This window comes from Lissotriton helveticus, chromosome 1_2 (genome assembly GCF_964261635.1).
Source record: "Lissotriton helveticus chromosome 1_2, aLisHel1.1, whole genome shotgun sequence".
NCBI classification, from domain to species: domain Eukaryota; kingdom Metazoa; phylum Chordata; class Amphibia; order Caudata; family Salamandridae; genus Lissotriton; species Lissotriton helveticus.
The window spans coordinates 95,570,239-95,596,962 of NC_136058.1; the positions used below are offsets into that span (position 1 = coordinate 95,570,239).

General features: G+C 42.0%; 1 protein-coding gene across 2 annotated transcripts in view; it reads right to left on the bottom strand.

Moving 5' to 3' along the window:
- The window catches only part of UBE2U (ubiquitin conjugating enzyme E2 U), a 357,359-nt gene that overhangs the window by 96,493 nt on the left and 234,142 nt on the right, over positions 1-26,724 (bottom strand). For both annotated transcript variants that reach the window (XM_078669184.1, XM_078669191.1), the window contains exon 6: positions 21,006-21,132. In XM_078669184.1, coding sequence (XP_078525310.1) covers positions 21,006-21,132 — 127 coding nt within the window. The remainder of the gene's footprint in view (positions 1-21,005; positions 21,133-26,724) is intronic.

A 26,724-nucleotide genomic window follows, 5' to 3' on the forward strand; every position in this document is an offset into this window, starting at 1 on the left:
ACTTATGACGAGTCCAGCAAATCCGAATAAAGGAAATACGCTAGACTGTACCATGCAGAAATTAGATAGGCTTCTTCTGCACCAAAATTACCAACTCTTCTAACTCTCCTAAAGAGATTTTCAAGATTCTTACAGATATCATTAAGCCGCCAATAGTTAGCCCCACTCACTTCGTACAACGGTTGGAAAGACAGGATTTTAAAGTACCTCAAAGATTCCCCTGCACAAATTCTGATTTTACAGGAAACCCACCTGGTCAAGGAAGAACGTACAAAGTTGTTTAAAAAAACAGAGATGGGTTCAGCAGGTAGGCTGCACAGAACAGACAGCTAACATAGGAGGGGTAGCAGTAGTTGTTAAAAAACAAGGGGGGTGCGTTAGGTTATTAACTACACAGGTGGACAAATCTGGTAGATGTATTATAGCGAACTTAAAAATAGGGGACAGTCCACTAATCTTAGTAGGATATTCTGGTGCAAACCAGGATGACTGTGAACCCTTAAAATCAGTATTTACGAACATACTAGACTTCCCTGGCCCGATGATAATGGCGGGAGATTTTAATATCATTATAGAGCCAAAGTTGGATAAATCCTGTAACAGTAAGGCTATACCTACTCCGAAATCCCGAGCTTTTTTGAGATCTATGATGAGGCAGCACGCTCTTAGCGACTTATGAAGGGAGAAGGTAGGAGCTCTGCAAGGTACATCATTTCTTAATAAAAAATATGGGCATAGATCAAGGATCAATTATTTTTTGGTAGAAGCGAATCTTAAAGAAGAGGTGTTAGACATTGAATATCTTGTCGCACATTTATCTGACCACCCTGCAATACTATTAACATTCAGGAAAGATAGTAGACACAAAGATAAAAGGTGGACTTTGGTTCGCACTATTTTTGCAGCGACAGAAATAATGGATGCCCTAAAAAGAGATTTAGGTGAGTTCCTACTGATTACCTGTGGCTCCGCCCCAATTGGAATAGTGTGGGATACGATGAAAGCCTTTATCAGCAGAAAAATCACAAGCATACTCAGTCATAGAAATAGACAATATAGACAAGAGTTGAGTAAATTACAGGCAGAAAGAAGAAAGATAAAAACAGATAGTACTTCGACTACTGGTAGTAAAATCCAAAGGGAAAAGAGTTTGATTTTGCTTAAAAACCACGTGGGAGAAACCCTACAGAATAGGATTAAGAAAAGATGGGATGCAAGCAATCTAGCCCACTTCGAGTATGGGGAGGGAGCAGGGAAGCTCTTTGGCTAGAAAATCAAGACTGAATAATAGAAATTATATCAACGGAAATAAGGTGGGGCAGTCCAATGTAATGGTAACAAATGATTCTGAAGTGGAAGAGGCCTTCTTTAAATATTTCCGAGATCTTTACCCTGAAGAGGAGGAGGTCTCAGAGGAAGAGGTGGTAACTTGGTTAGCAGAGTCTGTTAAGCCTTTAGATCAAGAGCAGAAAGAGAGTCTTAACCAAGATGTAACAGATGAAGAAGTGAGGAAGGCCATACAGGCATCTAGAGGTGGGAAAGCCACTGGACCATATGGGATACTGGCAGAAGTGTATAAGGTCCTGGGGGAACTCTTAACTCCCTTTATGACAAAGGTAATTAGAGAGAATTTAGATAATGGGATATAACTTCCAAGATCATGGAATATAGAGTGACAATTTCACTTATCCTAAAGTGTGGCAAAGACCCCACTAACTGTGAATCATATAAGCCTATATCTCTATTGAACCCAGACTATAAAATATTTACTACCATCTTGGTGGGTAGACTAAGCAAGGTTGCTGGGGGGATAATCCATAAGGACCAGAAGGGATTTATTAAGGGGAGGCACATTTGTGAATTAACGTATAGGCTCATTGGAGCAATTGATGTGGCAACCGAGTATTCTGTCCCCCTCGCAGTTATTATGTTAGATGCCTCCAAGGCCTTTGACAGGGTCAGGTGGTCTTATCTGCTACTGGTTCTGTAGAGACTCGAATTAGGAGATAAATTCTGTAGGGCAGTAAAATTAATATACCAAAACCCCAATGCGAGAGTTCTAATAAACGAGAACCTAACTGCACCTTTCTAAATCTCAAGGGGCCCAAGACATGGATGCTCTTCATCCCCTCTGTTATTTAGCCTATATATAGAGCCCTTTGCCCAGATACTGAGGACGACAACTAACATCCCTGCCTTCTGTTAGGAGACTTGGGAGAAGAAGGTTGCTTTATATATAGACAATCTGGTAATCTTTACTGCTGACCTAGAGGCCGCACTATCTCCCACCATACAGATAGCTATGGGGTTTAGTAGAATATCAGGCTACCAGGTAAATGAGTCCAAAACAGAAATTATGATTTGTAATCAGAGGGAAGATAGCCCATTGATGAAAAAAGATATGAAATACCCGGGCATTAGAATTGTGAAAGATATAAGCAAAATCCCAGAAATTAACCTGCTGAGAATTTACAGGGAAACAGTGCAGCTATTCAACAGATGGATTCATCTTCCGATTTTCGAATGGGTTAACTTGGTAAAGATGGTGCTCCTGCCAAAAATCACTTATCTATTTAATGCAATACCGTTTCATTTTGAGAAATTAACAATAGATAAAATCCAACAGGCAATAAACTCTTTTATTTGGGCATATAAAGGGGTCCGGACCCCTCCTGGAAAAAGTTGCAGAGGCGGAGAGAGAAAGGGGGTCTATCATTGCCTGACATCCAATAATACGCATGGGCTTTCCAACTCATCCACTCTAGAATGATTTTTAGAACCCCAGATGACTTGGATATTGGAGTTATGTTCTCCACAATGATAAAAGCGAGTACAAGGGGCACCAGCGGTTTTCTTTTTAAGTTTGGGGACCCAAGAATTAGCAAGATGATCAAGTTAAAAGTACCACAAGCACTTACTAGAATGTGGTATACGATAAGAAGGCAGCTTAAAATAGATTACTACTTTTTCTCATCCCCAATCTGGGACTCCCCAGGGACACCTGAATTCCTTAAGGATAAATTGGCGTTATCAATGAGGGAGACAGGTATACTTGTCTGGGGTGAGATTACGCAGGATGTACAGCTAATCACATGGAGTGAGATAAAAGATCTTATGGAAGACAACATTTGCCATTTTAAGTATATGCAACTGAAGAGCTGGGCGCAGGCTTGAAAAACACCTGTGGGTGTAGTTAGCAACCTCCATGGAACATTGGCCAACAGATGTGATAGAAGACTCCTTCTGGTACTGGGGGTTACAGGACATCATCGATGGAGAATTCACCCTGGTAGAAGACCCATGGGGCAGATGCTTGCCGAGCTGCAATTTACAACATATTTAACAAGTATCGATGCACAAACTGTATATTATTGTTAAGCCTGCTTATGTAAAAACAAACCATTTTTTCTCACTTCATAGGGCATATATAACACCTGAGAAGCTGTCCAAAATGGGAGAAGGAAAGCCGGTTGCCTTTGCAAAGTGTGGCTTGGAAAAAGCGACAGATCTACATATGTTTTTTCAATGTATGCAAATACAACGTTTCTGGCATGAAGTTGAATCAATACTCACAGGTATTTTGGGAACACTCCTAAAGGTAAGCCTTGCACAAATAATTTTTGGGGTGAAGGAGGGTGTGTCAGGAGTGACTAGGAATTTCTTTATTTTATGCATTATTGCTTTCTAGAAGGGAGATCTGTTGCAACTGGATAAGTAAAACACTGCTACTGCATTAAAAATGGCTAGAGCCCATGTTTTATATGTCAAGAATGGACTTGTTGGGAAATGGGTCCAAATAGAGGGAAAAATTCTGGGATATATTACAAAACTGGGCAGGGGCTAACCAAATCCAAATAAAGGGTTTAATGATAACCAAAAAAAAAAGAAGAAGAATCCCCTGTCCTATGATTACGCCAACAGAACTCTCTGACTTAGCTGCAAGTGCCTCCCAGTATAGTTTATGCCGCCGCTGGAAAATCGGACGCTGTCTGAGAGAGACTTACCAGAGGAGGATAGTGTCTTTTTTTTTTTTTAACCTAATGCCTTTCTTTCTCTACCTCCTTGTGGGGGTCCGTGGTCTCCTCCTTTGCAGAGGAATGGCAAGAGTAAAAGTCATCAAAACCTGAGGTGAATGAGAACAAAAAAAAAAGCAGTTAGCCCCACTTTGGACGCCTCTGCGAATCTTAGTAATGACTTGCCACATTTCTTCCAGAAGAAAACCTTAGACATCTACTCCTCTGTTTCTGATGCGGCTAACCTGGTTGACTCCCTTCATACTCAGACCACGTTTGATCAAAAAGAGAGTCATCTCTCAGCCTTTCCCATTCTCACTGTGAATCTTGTAGAAGATATTTTAAATGTGATAAAATCAGGCTCCCCACTGGATCTGGCCCCTTTGCATAGTTTCCGCCAAGGGTCTGAATGTATTGCTCCGGTGCTGACTGAGTTGCTAAAAATTTCTCTGTCTAGCGGCAGTTCCCTCACCAATGGAAGAATGCAGTAGTTAGGCCACCTTTAAAGAACTCTAACCTTGACTCCCTTCGCCTAAATAACTTGTTACCTGGAGGCGCTTTTAGAGGTGGTCGAGGAACTCAGAAAACTCCTGGACCAGGGAGGATCCGCAGCCATTGTCCTTCTTGATCTGAGTGCTGCCTTTGACACCGTGGACCATCTAACCCTCCTTCAGAGAATTTTAAAGGCATGTGTCAGGGGCAGAGCACTAGAGTGGCTCTCCTCTTTTTTGGAGAATCTAACTTTTCAGGTCCTAGACCAGTCCTATTATTCAACCAGTCTCCCCATCAGTTGTGGGGTGCCTCAGGGTTCCTCCATGAGCCCCACCCTTTTAATGTCTATATGCTCCCCCTTGCTTATATTGTGAGGTTGTTTGGGTTGTCATTGGTCTCCTAAGCCGATGACACCCAGCTGGTCATGTCAATCTCCCCTGAGCCTAGTTCCAGTCACTTATCTTTGACTACAAGCCTCCAGGAAGTAGCCAGCTGGCTGGCTCGTTGTAAACTAAAACTAAATGAGGACAAAACTGAAGTTATGTTGGTGGGTAACAACTTCCACAGTAACATCCTGAGCCCCTTACCATTCTGCTTGAGGAAGCTGCATACCCCCAAAGGCTCAATAAAGAGTCTTTTGATGTGGCTGCATCCAAACCTTACTATAGACCATCAATCCGAAAAACACTCTGCCAGCTGCTATGGCATCATGAAACTACTAAGGAAGGTTCTTAACCTCCTTCCATTAACAGCCAGAAGAGTGATCATACAGGCACTTGTGTTATCACACCTGGATTTCGGGAATGCCCTGGTATGTGGCCAAAAGGCTGCAAACGTTGCAGAATGCGGCCGTCCACCTTCTGGTGAACATACCCAAACATTCAGTCTGCTACAAGGGCTCCTAGAGACCTCCACTGGCACCAGGGAGAACGCTGTGTTCAGTTTAAGTCTCTCTACATTATGCATAGCGGGAATAATGGCAAAGGTCCCTCTTTGCTATAATCATTAGCCTCCCCATATTTGCCTGGGAGACTTTTTAGATCCTCCTAGGCTCACTTACTGAAGTTCCCCAGGAACCGTAGATATCGCTGGGTTGGACGCTCCACTGCCTTTTTGCATTCTAAACTCTGAAACTCACCCCTTGAACTGCGCCATTTGGAGCATGAACTTCCCTTCCACAAAGTCTTGAAGACCCGGCTGTGAAGGGAATAATTCCTTTTACAGCGCTTGATGTTCTATGGTGTCTGTTTTAGCACCGGGAGGCCTCTGGGTAGCCACGCTCTACACAAAAAGTATGCAGTGTACTTACGAGGGGAGGGAACTGCATGACAGTAAACTGCAGGCTTTGACAGGCCTTGAAAGGTTGGCCCCATATATCTCCCAGTTACAGTACATGTTTTGCTTTAACATTTAGGTTGTCACCCTCAACTACAGGTCCAACACATTGCATCTCCTCTTGTTACAGTATACATTTACTTCAGCATGCATGTTGTTGCTATCACTGCCTTCTGGAGACCCAGCCACCTTCCATCTTTAATAAGAGATGAGAGGCAGCCCGAATACTCAAATGCAAAGTGCTATTGTGTGCTACACCACATGAATGAGAGTAGAGATCAGCAAAATCACTGTTTTACATTTCACTTCAAAGTTGCACTGACCAGTTCAGTTACAAACCATCTCTATGCATGGTTGAAGGCTGTGCACAGTGGGTGGTGGCAGTTTGCTGCAGGTTAGCAAAATATTCGCAAATGCACAGTTGAACCCCACGATGGCAGTTTCCTGCAGGCTAGCAGAATATTAGCAAATGTACCGTTAAACCCCACCGTCGCCCCACAGAAATGTGTCCCCTGTTAATGGATTTGCATAAAATTCCACTTACTAAAGTATCCCTATCCCTAATCCCTATCCCAGCCATCCTCAGTCTCTATGGGGGTTCCACAGTGGTCGGCACTATCACCGATACTCTTCAATTTATTCCTAGAACCCTTGGCAAATGCTCTGAATGCCATGAACATCCTCTTCCGTATGTCTGTGGATGACACTCAACTTTATCTGAAAATCACCTCCCCTGAAGACTTCGTCTCACTCAACTCTACCGCTTTGGATAGTCAAAACTGGGTAACTGAAAACCACCTCATACTCAACACCTCCAAAGCGGAATTCTTTCTCATTGCTCCGCCTAATCACACCCCAAAGATCGTCTACTGGCTGAAACATCTTACGGCGTTCAACTGCAATCCCGCATTATCGACTCTGCGAAATCCCTTGGATTCACTCTGCATAAGCACCTGAGCATGGAAGCACGAGGCCAAACACCAGATGAACACGCTAAAAAATGTAAAACCTTTCCTTCCAGAAGAGGACTTCAAGATGGCGGTGCAAGCTCTCGTGCTGCCTAGGCTAGACTATGGTAGTTCCACGCTCTGTGGACTTCCCAATTATAGCTTGGCCCCACTAAAAGCGTCCATTAATGCAGCAGCTAGACTGCTCACTGATTCATAAAGAAAAAAACACATCTCCCCAGCCCTCAAATCCCTAAACTGGCTGCCATATGAGGCTAGAATACAGCTAAAGATAGCCTGCATGACTGACAAAGCCCTTCATCTCAAGACTCCCACGTATCTGCCTCAAAAACTAGAACTATCTGGAGGTTGCAGACAGTCAAGAAGTGCAAGTTCTTGGCTCTTAAAACCCCAGAACTTTCACACAATGAGAACGAGTCACAGAGGCCTTTCAGGCACTGTCCCAAAGATCTCCTGGAATTCCCATGGAAGTCAAACGAATTTCCTCCACAACTACCTTCAAAAAGGAAGTTAAAAAATCCTAATGGCTAAGTTTCTGCCTTAATTAGCTCTGACCCACTGCTCATTCATTACCACTTGGCTGACAATGAGATTGCTGGATACCTTTGAATCCCAGCATTTGCCTGCCATGCTCATTTAAGTAGCGAAGATTATCGAATCTTCTTCTCCATGGTCTGTATCCCACATACCTTAACTATGTTGTAAGACTATTTTATTGTATTATGTATACTCTTGCAATACCTAACCAAATTGCAAAGCGCTCTGATACCCACCTGGATCAAGTTTGCTCTATATGAAACTTTAAAACAAAATAAATAATAAGCTAAAAATGATGAGGGTCTGCCAAATGTCATTCCAGTCCTTGGGTTGGCACGAAAAATACTAACCATTTAAATAAATGTTTCCCCTCTTCACTTTAAGAGATCTATGTGCAGATCTATGTAATACCTGAGAGATCAGCGCTGTGCTTAACTTGCTAACAGCCTGCTAAATGAAGTAGAACATTACTCAAGGACGTGCATTTGCTTGGTTTGATACAAAACGGTTTAGTTATTAGCTATAATTATATAATTATACAGCTATCTGGACCAATATTGTGTGACTGTCCGCTAAACCTGGGTACGCATATTTTTCACAATTCCAAAATAAAAAAATATTGATGGCCATTTTTGTTCTGTAAAATCTGGAGCCAGATTTGCAGACCTGAGGCTCTCGGACAGGCTTGCTGCATAGAGAGAAAAATCTGCACTGCTGCAATTAAGGGACTTGGAGCTTTGGTCCCCGTAGCCTTGAAATACATCATGAAAACTGTCAAATGTGGCAGAGGGTAGCATCTCAGGAGCCCCTGTCTCATGTGACAGGGTCTTAAAGAACAACATTTTTTTCAAAGTACATTTTAATGGGGTTCACAGACCATAAAGCAGCATTTCTGGATTTCACAATGGCATCTGCTGTCCATGAAATCTAGCTACATGAACGCAATCCTGTATCAATAGGTCCAATTTCTTTGGTACTATGCCCACAAGCCAAGAGCAGGTTAGCCACCTGCAGAGGCTGAGGGCCAGGACCAAGCCGGACGCTAGGCTCTGCGGTCCAACACCAAAGGCCATACTAAGCACGGGGTGGCCACACTTGAAGGGTTGGGTGTAGGGCCATGCTATTGGCTGCCCTAGAGCCAAATCCTGTTTTAGATGGCAAAAGGCCAAGAGCTACAGCGGTTGTCAGCCCACAGCAAGATGGCACAGGGCCTACAACCTAAGTCAGTGCACAGTGATGGTTAATGCAAAAAGAACAATTGATTAACAGAATGCAGAACAATGTCATACATTCACTCCAGTACAGAGATCTGGGCCTAAATCCAGCTTTTTTTGCTCACCATGCCATTCCAGTTTGAACCCAGCCATATGCAAATCAGTCTTGACCCTGCGCCAAATGGGAACAGTCCTGCCCGAAATGCCAGGCCAGGTTCTCCCTGAACTGGAAACAAGCATCCTAGGACCGGTTTCGGGCTTTCAGTCCTCATCAGCCAGGATAGCTTCACTCCAGTGACATTGTGTTTATTACATTTATACTCTATTTTTCTAATTTGTTTTGGGATTTTATTGTTTTGCATATCGCCTATATTTGTGATTTCGTACTGCATACATACTTTACATACTGCCTCTAAGTTAAGCCTGTCTATTCTGCGCCATAACTACCAGGGAGTTGAGCTCAGATTAATTTAGTGTCTTTGAGGGGTCACGTTGACAAAGGTTGTGATTGTTCCTTGATGTGGGTAGTCAACCATTCACCCAATGAACATGTTACTTACCTTTGGTAACACTCTTTTTGTAGAGACTATCAAGCCACAGATTCCTCATCTTTTGAATTTTCCCCAGGTGTCAGACTGGATGCGGAATCATCTCAGCAGTACTTCAGTGCGCCATCAGATTATGCTGTGCAATTCTGCACTGACTCCATTCCACTCTGGAAATCATGTGCGGAGCTTATATAGGTGTCAACTGTGAATGCTGACATCAGTTGCTTTGGAGGCTATCCATGCCCCCAGGTGCAGACCTCCAGTGATCAGTGTGCAGGAACCGGGGAAGATTGGAGGGTCAGTGAGGATTCAGTGGACAAATAGAGTCATTTTCCAGAAAGAACGTTACTGGAGGTAAGTAACTTGTTCTTCTGATAGAGACTTCTTGCCACAAATTCCTCATCTTGTAAATAGACACCAAAACAGTACCTATTTGGAGGCGTGTCGGTGAATGGACTCAAACCAGAAAGTTCTAAAGGACTGAGCCCTTGTCGGCGAACCTGACCATCCAGACAACAACGCATTGTAAATGTATGGAGGCAGCCCATACGTGCTAATTGACATTACAGTAAATTAAAAAAATACACTGGCTGCTCGAGAAGCTCTTTCTGAGCTGCCTGTGGATAAAATGAAATAAATAACTCCCTCTGATGCAGAACATCAGAGTCGCCTTCATACACCTCCCCACTGGCAGACATATGCACTGGGGAGGTAGTGCAAGTGTCTGCCATTGGCTGAGCACCGCACTTAAGGGGTTAAGAACCATTCCAACTATTATAACCCACTGTTAAACATCATAAACAGAATACTCACTATTTCAGTAACACACATGCAATACATAGAAATACTGAAAAACAACCCACCCAAAACCATACTACACACTCACACCATGAATTTGAAACACTCCCATGTAATATAAACATTCGAGTAGTATTATATGACCACACAACCACTGATAAATACAAAGGAAAACATAGTCAATTAAACTACCATACACATATGTATTGTTTTACACTATAGCATCATACAACAAACATTAACATATAGATAAGCAAACACAGAAGTAGCCTAGACCATTTTACTCCTACCTTGGTATATAACCACAGAAAATGCAACATAAACCTATATAACAGATATTCAAATATTACTACAGAAGAAAATCAACATCATTGTACTCGTATTACATAAAATATAAATGTCTAAATTAATCCTTGACATCTTTTGACAACTCAAGACTATTATCAACGGTAGTATCATGGATGATGTCATCTGTGATGTAAATAACAATATCATCTGAGATTATTATCAGTGGTGTCATTAATGATGTCATTTAACATCTCATGAGTGATGTAATAAATGTAATATGTGAGGCCATAAGCAGTGCATGACGGGTGTGCACCTTTTGGTTGGTCTGCCCAACCATAACTGTCGAATTGCAGGGTTTTTATGTACCGTTTTGTAACTATAACTGTATTACACTATTATTTTCTCGTTTTTAAGTTTGTCGTCGAATGAAAGTTAATTTTGTCTTCAGTTGAGAGCATGGCTTTGTAAGTAGTATATGTATACTGCGTGCTAAGAGTTTATGTGAACTATGTTATAGGCAGGGAATAAAGAAAGAGCAAGACTTTTGAAAATGTGTTTGGGTGTTCTTAAAGGGGGGAAGACGTCAAGCTTTGAATACCTTTATGTCAATATGTGTACGAGTTAAGAAACTCTAGCAGGGAAATTGGATATGATGCATGGGAGTTTGAGTTTAAAAGTTTGAGTTTAAAAGTTCTTGTAAAGCGCAACGTATACCAGCGGTTTCTTGGCGCTATAGCTAACGGGGACTGAGGTTAAAAGGAAGGAAGGAGAAGGGAGCAGTTATTCGAAGGATTTGGTGAATAAATGGGTTTTAAGGCATTTACGGAATTGTGAGTAGAGGGGGATGGAGCGAAGGTCAAGGGGAAGAGAGTTCCAGAGGGTGGGGGCAAGGAAAGCAAATTTGGAACCGCCCCACTTCTTTCTCCGGAAACGTGGGATGGAGAGGAGGGACTGGGAGGAGGAGCGAAGGGCCCTGGTGGGGGCATAAGAGACAATCTCAGAGGAGATGAAGGCCGGCGCCAGACCTGATCGGGCCAGGAAGGCGATGGATGCGAGTTTGAATTGAATTCTAGCTCGCACGGGGAGCCAATGAAGAGATTTCAGGAGTGGGGTAGAGTGGTGGAACTTGGGGAGATTGAAGGCCAGGCGGGCCGCTTGGTTTTGTATTTGCTGTAGGCGGCGCAGGCTGTAGGCAGGGATACCAGCATATAGGGCGTTCCCATAGTCCAGGCGGGACACCACCATGGCCAAGATAATGAGTTTGAGGGCAGAGAAAGTGAAGAAGCGGGACACCCTACGTATAGTACGCAGTGAAAGGAAAGAGGAAGACACCACAGAACTGACCTGGGAGTGTAGGGTGAGTTGAGAATTAAGTTTTATGCCCAAGGTTTTAACTGAGGAAGAGGGAACAGGAGAAGAACCAAGAGAAGAGGGCCAAAAAAGAGGGGACCAGGGACTGGACGAGCCACCCGTCAACACCAACTCTGTTTTATCAGGGTTGAGTTTAAGGTGGTTATGGTTCATCCAGTCCCTGATGTGAAGCATAACAGTTTGAAAGTTGAGGACAGCCGAAGGAGAGGAAAGATTGAAGACCAGCTGGAGGTCATCCGCATAATTAAATACGGCGACCTCCATCTGTTGAAGAGAGAAAATCAGGGGAGCAATGTACAGATTAAACAGGAGGGGAGAAAGAGAGGAACCTTGGGGGACCCCGCACTGAACTTTCCGGGTGTCCGCTGTGAAGTCACCCAGGCGAACAGCCTGGGTGCGGTCGCTCAGGAAGGAGGATAACCAGACCAGGGCACTCCCCCCGATCCCCGCCGCCCCGACACGGGAGAGTAAGATGTTGTGACCGTATCAAAGGCGGCTGAGAGATCGAGGAGCACGAGGGCCTGGTGCTGATCGGTGTCCATACCCTCCCTGAGGGTGTCTAAGACCGTCATGACAACGGACTCCGTAGAGTGTGCGGGGCGGAAACCGGCTTGGCGGGGGGCAAGAGCTCCGTGCTTCACTCTCCTTGTATCAGATGATTTACCTCTTTATGTTGTAAGGCTTGAAACCTAAAGGGCTAGTTTGATTGCTAGTTCTGAAAGACTCTTGGTATTGCATGCAAAGGGATATTATGGCTTTAGAAAAGGGTTAAAGTGCTTGTGCTTTTGAAACCTGTTACTGAGCTCCTGTCTTATCTTCTAAGGGAAGAAGAGCAGGTGCATTAAAGATGGTCTTTAAAGAGGCATTCAGTAGGCACAAAGGTAAAGTACGAAAAAAGGAAAGTCTGGGGATGAGTGTCAAAAGAGAACGCGGACCTAACAGATCCATAATGGGATCAAAAACTTTGTTGGAGGACCAAGAGGGAATTGTTTGCAATAGCTGTCACAGCCAGTTCCCCCATCAGAAATTCTGTTTAGGTAAACCATGTACCACAAGGCCTCCAGGTAGTGGCGTAGCGTGGGCAGGGCCAAATGACCACAGGGTGCAAAATTCTTAGGGGCATTCTTAGTGGTGCAGGGGCATTCTTAGGGGTGCAAAATCTTAAAATAACCCGGATAATGGCAACCCATGCTACGCTGCTGCCTCCAGTTTCCCTTTTATCTAAAGAACTCTGCTGTAATAATGGAAGACCTATTCCGACTCGCAGGGTTAACAAACAGGAACAAATGCAGAAATGTACCCTCATTCAGGGTGAAAACTCGCAGCATTTCAGGGACATTTCTTTGTGTCAAGAAATGGGGCTTGTTTCTGAAAAACAAAAACAATGCCCAGAGTGACTCCACAGGCTGTTGGGCCACCCAGTATTCCAGTGTTGGCAAAGTACTTTCGACACAAATCCTACCACCAGAGAGGTGGGGAACTGTAACCATGAGGGTGAACAAGAAACACAATGATGTGGGCCTCCATTCCATGGAAGCATGGTGGTAGTGTCAGCTTTTTTATTGTCCAAAAACATAACCCAAGTGGGGTTCTACCTTCATAAAGGATTTGTTTTAAATATGTCCGTAACACACCGAGCTTCATCCCAGCCGTCTGAGCCCTTTCCACTTTGGGCCCTTTCCACTTTGGGGGCATCATGGCTGTGTTGGACAGGAAAAAGCCAGTGGACAGGGACCTAAATGGAGCAGCCGCATTGATGGTATCAGTAAAGGTAAAAGCTTTGCCCAGAGGGTTTTTTCAAAGTCAGACCGAAAAACCCTCTAGCCTTTAAATGAGGTGGGAGGGGAGAGTGTAAGAAATAGCTAGTTATGACACCTAACAGTTGTACCACTAATCAGAAAAATTAGCTTTTGATGACTAATGTCCTTGCAGTCGACTGACATCCTTTATTTTACTTGGAAACCCTAATTTTTCAACTGCAAACATTTTTGATTGCTTCTGTGAGTATTGGTTTAAGGTAAGTTTCAGACTTCTAAAAGTATTTACACTGTCATTCTTCCATTGCACATACAATGCTGAGCAACATTTTTTGTATGATGGGGAAATGTTACTCCCAAATTCAATCAATCCCTAAAGTTCGAGTTTAAGATGATTATGGTCAAGTAGGAAGCCAACAAGAACACACATTTCTCACACATACGACTCATTATTCATGGACACAGTTCAAGCTACCAGGAGGGTTTTCCAAGGGAGAGCCACAGGCGAACCCTCGCTTTCATACACTGGCTTCTGTGTGATATATAGGTTATGCTCACAATAATTTAGCTCTAGGCTCTCTCAATGACATCTGGAAAAAGAAAGGAGTAACTGAATAAATATTAATTACGGCCAAAAATAGCTGATTTGTCTATTTGAGGTTTGCAGCGTAAATGTTCATGCTGTTTTACATCTTCTCTTTCCCCATTTTTTGATTCCTGCAGACACTTTTTTATTGTTTAGGAATTCTGCCAACATTTTTCTTGCTAAGTTTCACATCTTGAATTTTCATTTTTGACCCATTCCCAATGATTCATAAAAATCGAAGCCAATGTTTCTAGTACGCTTGGAACAACCCAGTAGTTTTCATAAATATATGCCCCATAAAAATTTTAGAATAGCATCTGTAATAAACAGTGAAAAGAAAAGTGTTCTGGTGACAGGGAAAAACCTACTAAGTCTGAGCCAACAAAGGGCTATTTGTTTTCTTGTTATAGATTGCTTCTGTGTCGCTACAGGCCAGGGAAGCTCTCAGATCCCTGGAAACTCAACACCCCTTCTCTACTAGCACGATCCAAGTGACAGATGGCCAGGGAGATCATTATGCCTGAGTGAATACTAATGTTTCATACTGTCTTCTACGTTTTTGAAGAGAAAAAGAGCTGCTTGTGTGAATGAGAAGGAAGATACAGTAAGGTATTCAAGACATTGCTGCCTGAAAAAACAGATTCATCCTATAAGGGTGAGAAGAATGTACATAAGAAATTGAAAAAGAAAATGATTGTGTGATAGGATAATGGGAATGCAGTACGTCCCTTCTCATGCCTCTTCTTGATTCTGGCATCCATTGGGATCCAATGACTTTCTAAAAGCTTCCGGGTTTCTAACAATTATGGGGCTGATTATGAGTTTGGCGGATGGGATACTCCATCACAAACGTGACCGATAGCCCGTCCGCCATATTACGAGTAACATAATATCCAATGGAACATAATGGAACTCGTAATAGGGCGGACGGTATATCCGTCATGTTTCTGATGGAGTAACCCATCTGCCAAACTCGTAATCAGGTCCTAGTTCTGCAATAAACGAAAGAGGTGGTCAAAGCGTGCATGAAAAATGGCTATAATACAACTACATCGGACATAGAAATATGGAGCATTGAATCCGTCCCATTACTGATGCCATCACTGACTATTTTTCCACGCAGTGAAATGAGCTTCAGTACCACAAAAATTACTACTAGTACTTCCAGAGGCCCGAGTAAGAGGTCAGTGGATGATGACATACCTAAGGGCAGGTATGGTTGTGCTGAAAACATCAGCTACTGCTTCATACACTCCACCTCGTGAATCGGACACTACCCTGACCACCATATCTGTCGGAATCACATTTCCCATGAATTCCGCTTACATGTTTGAGCAACGTTATTTCAGCCCCAGAAATGTCTCTAACAGCTGGCTATGGGAGAAAGAGCAGCTGGGGTGAGCAGAAATATTCATTTTAGGGCGGATGAAGGAAACCACAGTAAGTCGCTGAGTTTGTTGCTGGGGCAAAATACCCTGATTAAGTAAATGTATTTACGGAAGGGAGCAGAAAAGGGTCACCATAAGAAAGAGAGCTAGCTTCCCTAATCCATATGTCCCCTAGCAAACAACTGCAAAACTGAAAGAGGAACAAAATAGAGAAGTTGTAGGTGGCCCTATGCATCAAGCTATTCTCAACGATAAAACAGATCACGTAATATTATGGGTGACTAAGAATCCTGTGTCATCACTGGCTGAGTGAAACATAACCTGCCCAAAACACTTTGGGCCACAAGTATCAAAATTCTATTTTGCATTCCCTAAATAGCAAATTTTAGGTAATCGCTATTTAAGGAACACAAAATGGAATGTAAGAAAATAGCGATTACCTGAGAGCAATTTATACAGAGTTGCAATCACAATTAGGTAATCACTTTTAGGTAATAAATACTACTCCATTCGTTCCTGTAGGTCTAGGCCCATAGGTGCGAATGGTTTTGCATTACCTAATTTGTGATTAACTAATAGGTAATCGCCAATTAGATCATGCAAAACCAAGGGTGCCCAGGGGCATAAGGCCCCCCTGAAGCACCTCAAAAAATAAATGTGCACATATAAAGCACACATATACCCTAGGAGCATGTGTGCACTATATGGCACATTGAAAAATGCATTTATTGTGCATTTTCAAAAATTGCACATGGTTACCATCGACTTGGAGTCAATGATAATAGCATTTCCTAAATGCACAGTTTGCAGTTTGAAAATGCTTGTTACATGTGTTTAGAGAATCGCAAATTGTGATTCTCTATTTGTAGTTGCAGTTTTAGGTAATCCCAAAAAATTGCAATTACCCAAACTGCACTGCCAAAGCCTTTCACACATCTTGAAAGGCTATTTTGCATTCCCCAATGGTCAAATGTAGGAATTCACACCATTTGCAAATACAAAATAGGTTGATGCATGTGGCCTTTTGTGCCCCTGGTTCATTCCAACTTAAGGTTGTAAATTTTACATTTCTACAGCATACCAAAACTGATAAGGTAAATAAACAATGTGACAGGGAAGTAAGAAGTGGAAAGTACTAAAATGGAAAAATAGAAAATAAAATATGAAATGGCAGATGCGCAGCTGTCACGTTTTACAGATCCATCCATTCAATTTCATAAATGGACAGGAAGGCCAAGTACGTGCAGCCAGAGGCCACTGGGCAGTATCGCTGTCAGGTATTGCCATTAATCACTGGTGCAAAATAAGTACTTGTTAGACATGGCGTCTTTTGGCGTGTTTTCCCTGTCTTTTTGCTTTCCAACCTCCTGTTTTTGATGGTATGCTGGACTTCTTTTTTGGTGGTTCAGTGTCTCTGTGCACTTCTTCACTGCTATTTAGTACTAAAGTGCAAGTGCCCTTACTGTAAATTGTGTTATGATTGGTTTTCCTTGATTGGCATGTTTTATTTACTGATAAGACCCTAGTAAAGCGCACTGCATAAGCCCAGGGCGTGTAAATCAAACGCAACTTGTAGGCCTGCAGCACTGATTGTGCCACCAACACAAGTAGCCTTTCAAAGGTGTCTCAGACCTGCCACTGCACTGTCTGCAAGCAGTTTTAACTGCCATGTCGAACTGGCAAGTGCACCAATTTACTTGGCCCTAACCTTGCTTTTATTACATCTAAGTCACCTCTAAGGTAGGCCCAAGGTAGCCAAATGGTCTGTATGTGAAAGGTAGGATATGTGCTGGTGGGTTTTACATGTCCCGATAGTGAAATAGATTGCATTACGTTTTTCACAATTGAAAGGTGGTCTTTTCCCATAGGTGATCATTGGAGGAGCCTTGTAATATTTTACAAGTGTAAATTTCAATTAGGAAAAGATAAAGAAATTAGGTTCACTGAGCTCAGGATTTAAGAACACATCTTTTAGTAGAGGAGGTTTTTAAATTGTGTGTTTGAAAATGCCACTTTTAGAAAGTAGGATTTTTCTAGCTTAACCATCCTGTGTGCTTCTGCCTTCTTATGAATTCACCGCCGGGTTTAACACTGACAGGGGCTATTTTTGCATTCACTCCAGACACTCACACAAAGGGAGTTGAGGTGTGCCCTGCATGTGCTGATGGGTTATCCTGGGCTAGAGTGGTTCGAGGAGTTGCCACTGACACTTTATAGGCTGTGGCTGTTCTGCACAGTGCGGTCTCCATCCCCAGGAGTGTGACTGGACAAGGGAGGACAGAACTGTATTTTCCTGAGCAAGAGTGACTTGTCGGCCAGAGCCTTCAAAGTGAAAAGTAGTATAAATACTTTTGAACTTTTTTGGACTAAGGGAAATTCCAAGAAGAGCTGGAAGAGCTGCCAGGAAGAGTACTACTCCTTTGCTGTGTGTTGCTTTGTTGGGTTGGCCTGCAGTTTCGGCTTCTGTCTTGGGCAGTGAAAGGACTGGACTGAACTTTCTGCAACTTATTTCCTGAGTTTCTCCAAGGGCTTGTAGTAGACATTGCCTCCTGTTGGACGTCTCAGGAACATCAAATACTTCAGGTTTATCTGCACTGGGAACTGTGTGTTTTGTACTGCAACAGAAGAAAAAACACTATGTTGGCGCTAACGACGGTGCTGCCGGTTACGTGACCTGAGGGCACCGCAGAGAGCATCGCTTTGCTTTACACCGCAACCCAGATCTCCCTAACGTCGGCGCCTGATGCAGTCACCAAGCTGATGCTTGCACAGTGACCTGTGGGCACTGCACTTTGCATCCCTTTGCTTCACATCGCCACCTGGCCCCACCAACGCTCCTCAACGACATCAACACCGCTGCCTGCACTGTGGCCTGTGGACACCACTCGTGAGGTACACGAAGCATCGCCCCATCGCACACTAGAGCCCTGATCACTGATGTCAGCGCCATCAATTTCAGCCTCGTCAATTGACGCTGCTGCTTGCACTGCGACCTATGGGCACCGCATGAAGCATTAGCCCGCTTCGCATTGCAACATTGGGTCTACCAACAACAGCATTTCAGCAATGACAACAGAAAAGCCTCAACCGTGCTCTGTGGACACCACACATCGCATCACATAAGAAGTTGCATCTACAAGTGCTAAGATTAACACTAACAGTGCTATCACACATAAATGTAAGCCTGTTTATTTATTTATTTAATACTAATTTTGTATAGTGGCTGACAGCTTCACAAAGACTCAGGGTACCTGTGCACTGTAAATGAACAAAAAACAGAGGGGGTATAATGTGATGAAGCATGAGTTTAGGTTACATAGTGTCTAGTACAGTTCATAAGAATTATAAAATAGGATGGAAAGGTTGACAAATATAGTGAGAGATTTTACAGCTTATTTTTATAAACATAACAAGATACTTCACAAGTTCCTATTTATAGAAACATCATAGGTGAATATTCAGGCAGGATCCAATGGGTTGATTCAGACCTGCCCTGTTGTGAGGATACGTATTCCGAGATCAGCACTTGAGGGCCGTGCAGGCAGTTAAGATGAGCGACACTACTGAAAAAGTAGAACTAGAAGTGCTAGGTTTACCACTAAGGGCCAGATGCATCATTATACTGGTTGCAAAATAAGTATGCAATTTGCTACCAGAATTGAATATTGCAGACTGACCTATGTACTTATAGGTTGGTCCGTTAAATTCAAAATCGGACTGGGTTGAAATCCAACCTAATTAATATTCAGTGGGTAGATGGCATATTACATCTCACTCTGTTTGGATACAATAATAGGGATGGTGGCCTGCGGACCACTATTTCTGTGATTGCAATTAAATAAAGATACTTTTTCTTTACCACAGCCCAGTTCCCTTATAGGAAAAAGTGCTTTTAAAAAAAGTGTTTCAAGAGCTTCTCTGAGAGTTGGTATTGGTACATTTTCAGTAGTTTGTGATTGGAATAATGGTCACTCACCACTGATACCTATGCTACAGATTCAGTATTTGGAAGGGATGTCTAAAACATGCAGGTCCAAAATACTGGGTAGTGTTTGCAACTGTAAAAAAGGTAAATACATCTGGCTTTAAAACTGGTAGTACACATTATATTTACCACAATCACTGATGTCTTTAGAAGTTCAGTTCTCTTATAACCCTTAGGTTTGTGATCAGATGCATCAAGTATGCTCTAGGCATTCAAAGGCAACAATGCCTCAATGAGGCTACAATCTCTCAACCTTTCATCCAGATGTTCACTGCAGCACACAATAAATCAGCTGGTCTCAGGCAGTGTTACATCCAACATTCAGTATCATTTAGTTACGAATCTTCCCAAAACAACTTTGTTCCATAATGCTGGAACCGGTTGCTAATGGTTGGCATGGGAGAAGTGTGCCTGACATACTTTAAGCATGGTACAGAAAGACAAACTGGTACCTTGGGGATAGGAAGGTAATGGGAGTTAAAAAGATCAGTGTCCTGTTTTCGAATAACAACTGACTATAGTCATGATTTTGCACTGTACGGAAGCTTATAAATATGGGGTGGCACAACTGGACTGGTTGGACTCCACAGAAACAAAAGGAAACCATGGCTTAGGGTTGTTACACCTGTACCTTCCCTCTGTAATTTCCGGAGAAATGTTAAACAAATTAAGAATACAATTTGACCAGCGGTAGATGATAGAAATGGTATGTTCCCTTCAGCCTTAAGAGAGGTTAACAAAGGCTTCACAAAGCAAAAGAGGGTTCGTCAAAATTCTTCAAGACACACTCCTGTCCAATACTGGCTCAAAGCCAGGTACTCATTGTTGGCTTCTAAGGTACGTGTCCAGGGGACATTCCATATCTCTGACTTTTCGATCTTACTTACTTTCAGTCTTTCCTTTGGTCCTCTGTAAAGGCTTTCCTCTGCAGTTAGATGGGCTTTAAGCTAGCCCTAAAAACAAATGGATGCTCTTCTCTTTTTCCAAGGAGGATACAAGTGTTGGGTGAACTCCTCTGGATATAGGCATTTTCCCTGACCTGGGGAAAACAGCAACATGGGATGTGCTGACCATTTCCGCCTGCCAGGATTTCTTCTGTGAGTTTCTGGTAGACAGTGCGCATGGTACTCCATTGGCTGCACCAGTATACAAAAATAATGCAAAAGCCTTAGTCAAAAGTTTTTAGAAAACGATTAAGGCCTCAATCGTAGCTGATCACTTTCATTCATCTTGTGAACACAGGGCCATTAAACCTTATTCTAAAAAAGACTCCTACAACCACAAATCCCTAACAACTAAAGACAATAACTTGATATTGACCAAACTCAGAAAGAACCTATTAACTTCCCAATTGCAACTTTACGTGCAATCCTATCTACTTACCTCACCCAGGTGATACCTTTCCTTCAGGCCACAGCATAAAATGGAAGCCGCTTTGGCTGCTATGGGCGGTTACCTACTCTGGTCTGTGGACGCGGGGAAATCAAACCTTTTCCTCAAACTTTCACTTACATTTGCAACTGTGGAACACAAAGTTCATTTTGATTGACTGTGTCGAAGAAAGCACTTCAGGGGATTAATTCTTGTGGCGCTCACTACACATCCTATTCAAGGGGAGCCTTTTGTCCCATCAACTGACTCGCTCAACTCTGACCCACGCCTACATAGACCTCTAGCTGAACATTAATTCACCAAATTAGGCATTTAAAAACGGGATGGCCTTACCTTCCATCTCCCGACTAGCTCTGACGCACTCGCAAACTATTTTTCTATACTGTGAAGGGTTGTTCTTCAGCATTGCTGCTGCTTCCATATTGACTGCATTTTCCAAAACAGGATTAGACAGCATCATCTGTGGAAAATAAAACACATTGCATTGCTTAAAGTGTGCGTTCTCACTTATATAACTGTACCCTAGCTTTAGACAAAAATGTCTAAATGAAATTACACAACACTTGCCAAAACTAAATTATGTATTAAACATGGTGGTCAAATAAGTCAATTACAGACAAAGACGTTTGTTTTCAAGATTATACTAGTTATTGTAGTGACCATGCACACGATCATATTAGATTCGGTAACAGTTCTTTTTTTAATCAAATTATTACTTCTCTTCACACCATATATAATAAAATCCACCTGTTTCTTTCCCTTTTGGTCGCAGGACTTCACTTAAGCTGCTGTTCAGCAAAAATGTTTTAAACTATATTTGTGAAGTTGTGAACACATTTTCACTATCGGATTCAAAATTAGAAAAATATAGAGATATATATCGGGGGATGGCCACATTTTAAGGCCTACATTGTTTCAAAGCCTTTGGATAATCTGGAGTGTTTTCATATCCCAGTTCCTAGGACTGATTAAGTGTTAGCATTCCCAACATGCATTGGCAAAGCCAATAGGCCTTGCTTTATTGTACCAACAAATATAAAAACAGGCATTCACAAATGCAAGATCCATACATTATACACATGGATGTTGTTTATCACACCAAAGCCTGTTCTACTGACTTTTCTAGTGCTGGGGAAAAGTAGCAAAAATGATTGCTATCTGTATAGAATGCTTACAGGTGAAAATTAACTGTATGTGACAGACAGCATATCATTCAACAGAACAGGAAAGATGGTTGGTGAGGAATTTGTGGTTAGATAGAGTATCAACCATAAAGAGCTTTACTAAAGGTAAGTAACTTGTTCTTCTGATTGGTATTTCTAATTGCAGATTCATCATATTTCGAATAGATACCAACGCAGAAACCTCAAAAGGTAGTGGGTCTGAGGAATGGACTTCACACCAGGAGGTTCTGGAGGACCAAGTAAGCAAAATGGTCTCAGAGCAGACCCTAGAGTTGATCAAATAGTGCCTGGCATAGGTGTGGAAGGATGCCCACGTAGCAGCCTGGCAGAAGTCCCTCACAGATACACCCAAAGCCTGGAGCAGCACTGGCTCTTGTGGGAGGAGCCTGGAGGCTCCTTTTGACTACGGCACAGCACACATTGATATATAGAATGATTCATTGGGATAAGATCCAGTGAATCAGAAAAAGAATTGGCCACCCAGCCAGTGCTGCTTAGCTACTATATGTAGAAACTAAGGGCTCTCTTCAGATTAGAAGGGATAAGGCAGACAGAAGAAAGCCAGGAGCATGATGGACTGCCCATAAAGGAGTTCAGAGTGCTACAGAAAGTAGAATGAGCCTCCAAGCATCCCCAGGTAGAGAGTTCAAGGCACAAAAGTAATGAGATAAGTGTTCCTGAACACTTAAACATGCCCCGGACACGGATTCCACTTTTGGTTAGCCAGATGACATCTGCTAAGTTTGTCCACCTTGGCACTCAGGGACCACACCAGGTGCCAGACCATAAGGGAATCGCTTGAAGATATAGCCATCACCATAGTCTCAGCACCTCTTATCACAGCACAGACAAACCCACTCTGCCCTGCTTGTTGCAGTAACACGTGGTGGGCATTTTGTTAGAACCTGAAGATAGTTGACCTTGGCAGAAGGCAGGGAAGTTTTGAAGGCCCACCGGATGGCACACAGCTCTAGAAGGTTGATATGGTGCATCCGTTCCATTGGAGACCAGAGTCGTCTGGTCACCACCTCACCCAGGCAATATCCTACCCGCAGCCCAGAGATGATGCATTTGTCACCACTGTGAGCTCTGGATGGAAAGGGAAAACGGTCTTCTGCATGTCAGGTTTGCATCCTTCATCCACCTTTGAAGGTCAGAGGATCTTTCATCCCAAATACGGGTGCTGTCTGAGAGTCACCCCAGTGTAACGCGCATTGGCGACGACGATTCCATTATAGAGGTAGTATGTGCCAATGGGCCTGAGGCATGGGGCACCAGCAGAATGGCAAAGCCTCAGAATGATATGATTGGATCACAAGACCGAGAGCAAAATGATATTCTGACAAAATATTTTTTCAAAAATATTGTGAGGCACAAATATCTTGACAAAATTTCATGATGCCAAAAATAATGTGGAACAGAATGTGGAAGATAAGAATATCGTTTTATTAAAAGTCTTCTCTATAGTTTAAAGAAAAAAATTACGTTGTACATAATATTATCTTTTAACTATTTAGTTGAGTTTTATTCGTTTTCGTGTCATACATTGTTACTATTTTAATTTTAAATATGTTTAATTATTGTATAGTGTGTTTTTTTTATTTGATCATATATTTTAAGTTTTTTTATATCATGTCAATATTTTGGAAAAGTTGTTGAGTTTGTAGGGGAATAGGATAGGAGGTTTTCAGAACATTTATTTTTTAATTGAATATATTTAATTTTTCCAAGTTGAATCTGTTAATTAGCTAATTTAGTACGTAATTGTTTAGTTCTGCTATGGATAATGTAAAAAAGATGGCATTTCTTTTATTATTAATGGGTTAAAAGAATAATTGATTTTGTTAACTATTTAATAGTTTTAAAAAGTTTTAAAAAATTGGAAATTAGTTATAGTCGATGTAAAAGTTTTAGCATAATAATTTTAGTGTTTTTTAAAAATATCATGTATGTTATTTTTATAGTATTAATTTAATTTATTTTTGTGGTAGATGGAATTTTAGTCTAGGGTGGGAACTATTTTAGATCTATTAATTTCATTTTTTTATTGGATTAATTTTTAATATAGTTTTAAATATAATTTGTAGGGAGCACTCAAGTGAGTGCATTTTTGGTTTAAGGATTTGTTATTTACCCAACTACAAGTTGGTGGTAAATACCGAATATCTTCAAAAAAGCAATTTTGTGCTTTTTCAAAAGTGCCATGTGGCAGACATACATGCCCTTAGGGCATGTATGTGCGCCACATGTGCACATATGCACGATTCAGGGGTGCAACAGGGTGTCAATGTGCCACCCTGCCACCCTTGAATATGCTCCCCCTATTACCGATTCGGTAATAATGAATGGCTTCCCATTCATTCCTATGGGCCCATAGGAATGAATGGGAAGGTAGGTATTCCTTATTACCGATTCGGTAAATAACGAATCGGTAATAACGAACATTACCGAATCGGTAAAATGTACCAATTTTCACCTACATTCTATTTACCGATTCTTAAATACCGAATCGGTAAAATTCGGTATTTAGGAATCGGTAAATAGAAATTACCTACATCTGGCCCATAGCGTTTAAATTATAAGTATACATTTATTGAAAATGTAATATTTTTAAAATAATTTCATCTCTGAAGTTATTATAGTATATATATTGTTAAAATTCAATATACTTACCTTTTTTTCATGATATTGTGGTCTTCTATATTTTTGTTGTCCATATTTTTTACTTTATCTACAAAGTAGGTAAAGTCAATATTTGTATCCTTGATATTTGTGATATTTTTGTTGCCAATATTTTGCTATACAACAACTCATCAAGATCATATACTAAATGCCCCAGACTTTCACAGTGAAGGAAAGGCTTTAAATGCCACCGTATCCGAACAGCCATTGTAATTGGAATTCTCTGTAATGGCTGAAAATGGGAAATCAGTTGGTTGATGGAGAACCACAGGGAAAACAACAAGAAGGTTGTTGTCTATGGTGGTACGTGACTGACTGTGACAAGTCCACCTTCAAAGGCCAATTGACAAGATGTAAGAATACATGACGCCCGGGGTTGCTTAGAAACCAAAGATCTAGAGTCGGTCACAGCCCACCGTCTTTCATGGTCACCAAGAAGTAGGGTAGTAGCACCCCATTCTTTTGTACACATCAGGGACTCTCTTGATTGCCGCTTTGGAAACCAAAGTTTGTACATCTTTGGACAGGACAGAGGAATAATCCTCTGAAGACTGAGCAAAAACAGGAGGAACATGAAGGGGGTGATTACAAAAAGGGAAAGTAAACATTACAATCACACTCCAAACCCTTCGATCTGAGGTAATTCTGCACCATATGGGCAGAAAAACATGAATCCTGCCCCTTATTAGCCATGGATGACCACTGAAGGGGGAATAAGAGTGGATTGATGGCAGTCGAGGTAGTTGACAAAGAGGAGAAGGCTTGCAGTCCTTGCTGATGGCCATAAACTCTATTACCACCTCGTCCCCATAAGCCACAAAAAAAGGATGCGTTGGCTGTTGTAAAAGTTGGGAGGGTTACCTCTGGTGATAGGCAAGGCCCTTAAACTAACCATTCCAGTACTGATGGTGAAATTGCTGAAGACAACCCCCAAGAAACGAGCTGCAGTACAGCAATCTTTAAACTGTTTCAAGGCGCAGTCTGCTTTTTCTACTAAGAGCTTGGAGCCATTAAACAGCATTTCCATCAGGGACACTTGACTGTCTCCACAGAACCCTGTGGTGCGCATCCAAGCATTGCATCAAACCATCACACTAGTCTTCACAGTACAGCCAACACAGTCCTTGGTATGCAGACCCACACGTAAAATGAATGAATATAGGAATTTATCAAGCGCAGCACCTGCTCAAAAAACCGTCCTGGTCTTGAAGTACAACTTATTTTGGGCAGATTAAACAGCCAGATTTTTAACTGATTTTTAAAGTGATTCTCACTGGTAATATGACAGAGAACAGAGGTTGTATTGTCGTATTATTCCAGCCCCTAGCCAAACGAAAGGAGATTGGACGGCCTCCACTCTTGGCTAGCCTGATCCTTGGTATCTTAAGCAGGTGAGCGTCTGATGATCTCCTAGTTCTAGTTGGCCAATAATGTAAAAGCCTCTCATTTAAATATTTAGGTCCAGTATGCTGGAGTGCTCTATGAGCCAGAACCAAGGATTTAAAATGAATTTGCTTTTGTACTGGCAGCCAGTTGAGTTGTTCAGGATGTTTAGATACTGACCGTCGTCGAGGTATCTAAAAAATTGAACAAGCCACCACATTTTGCGTGATCTGAAAACCATCAATCAAATACTTGGGGAGCCCTAAGTAAAGAATATTAGCATAGTGTAGCCTGGCTGTCAATAGTGCATGGAGTATGATTTGACGGGTTTCAAAAGGTAACAAATCCAATATCTGTCTTAAAGAGATTAGTTGAGAAAGCAAATGCCTGTGACTAATAAAATCTGGTTGGCAGAGTAGGGGCTTCTAGTCCAGCAGACCACCATCCATGAAACTAGACGTCATAGGCACTCTCGAAGAGCAGAATTTCTGTTTCATCAGAATTGCACTTTAGGGGGCTTTGTTTCATCCAGACTACTGCACTACCAAGACATACTTTAAAAATGTATTGTGTGGAGACAGCGTTCTTTCCAGTAGCTAAACCAACAGTCTGTCATCCGCATAAGAGGCAACACTTATATCATAAGACTGAATTAAAGTAGCTAATGGAGCCACATAAACATGAAATAATGTTGGACTAAGTGAAAAACACAGAGGGATACCATACTTGAAAGACTTTCTTCCTGAAAAAAATAGAGACAGACGTCAACTGCCCTCTTTCACAAAGAAAAGATTGTAGCCACC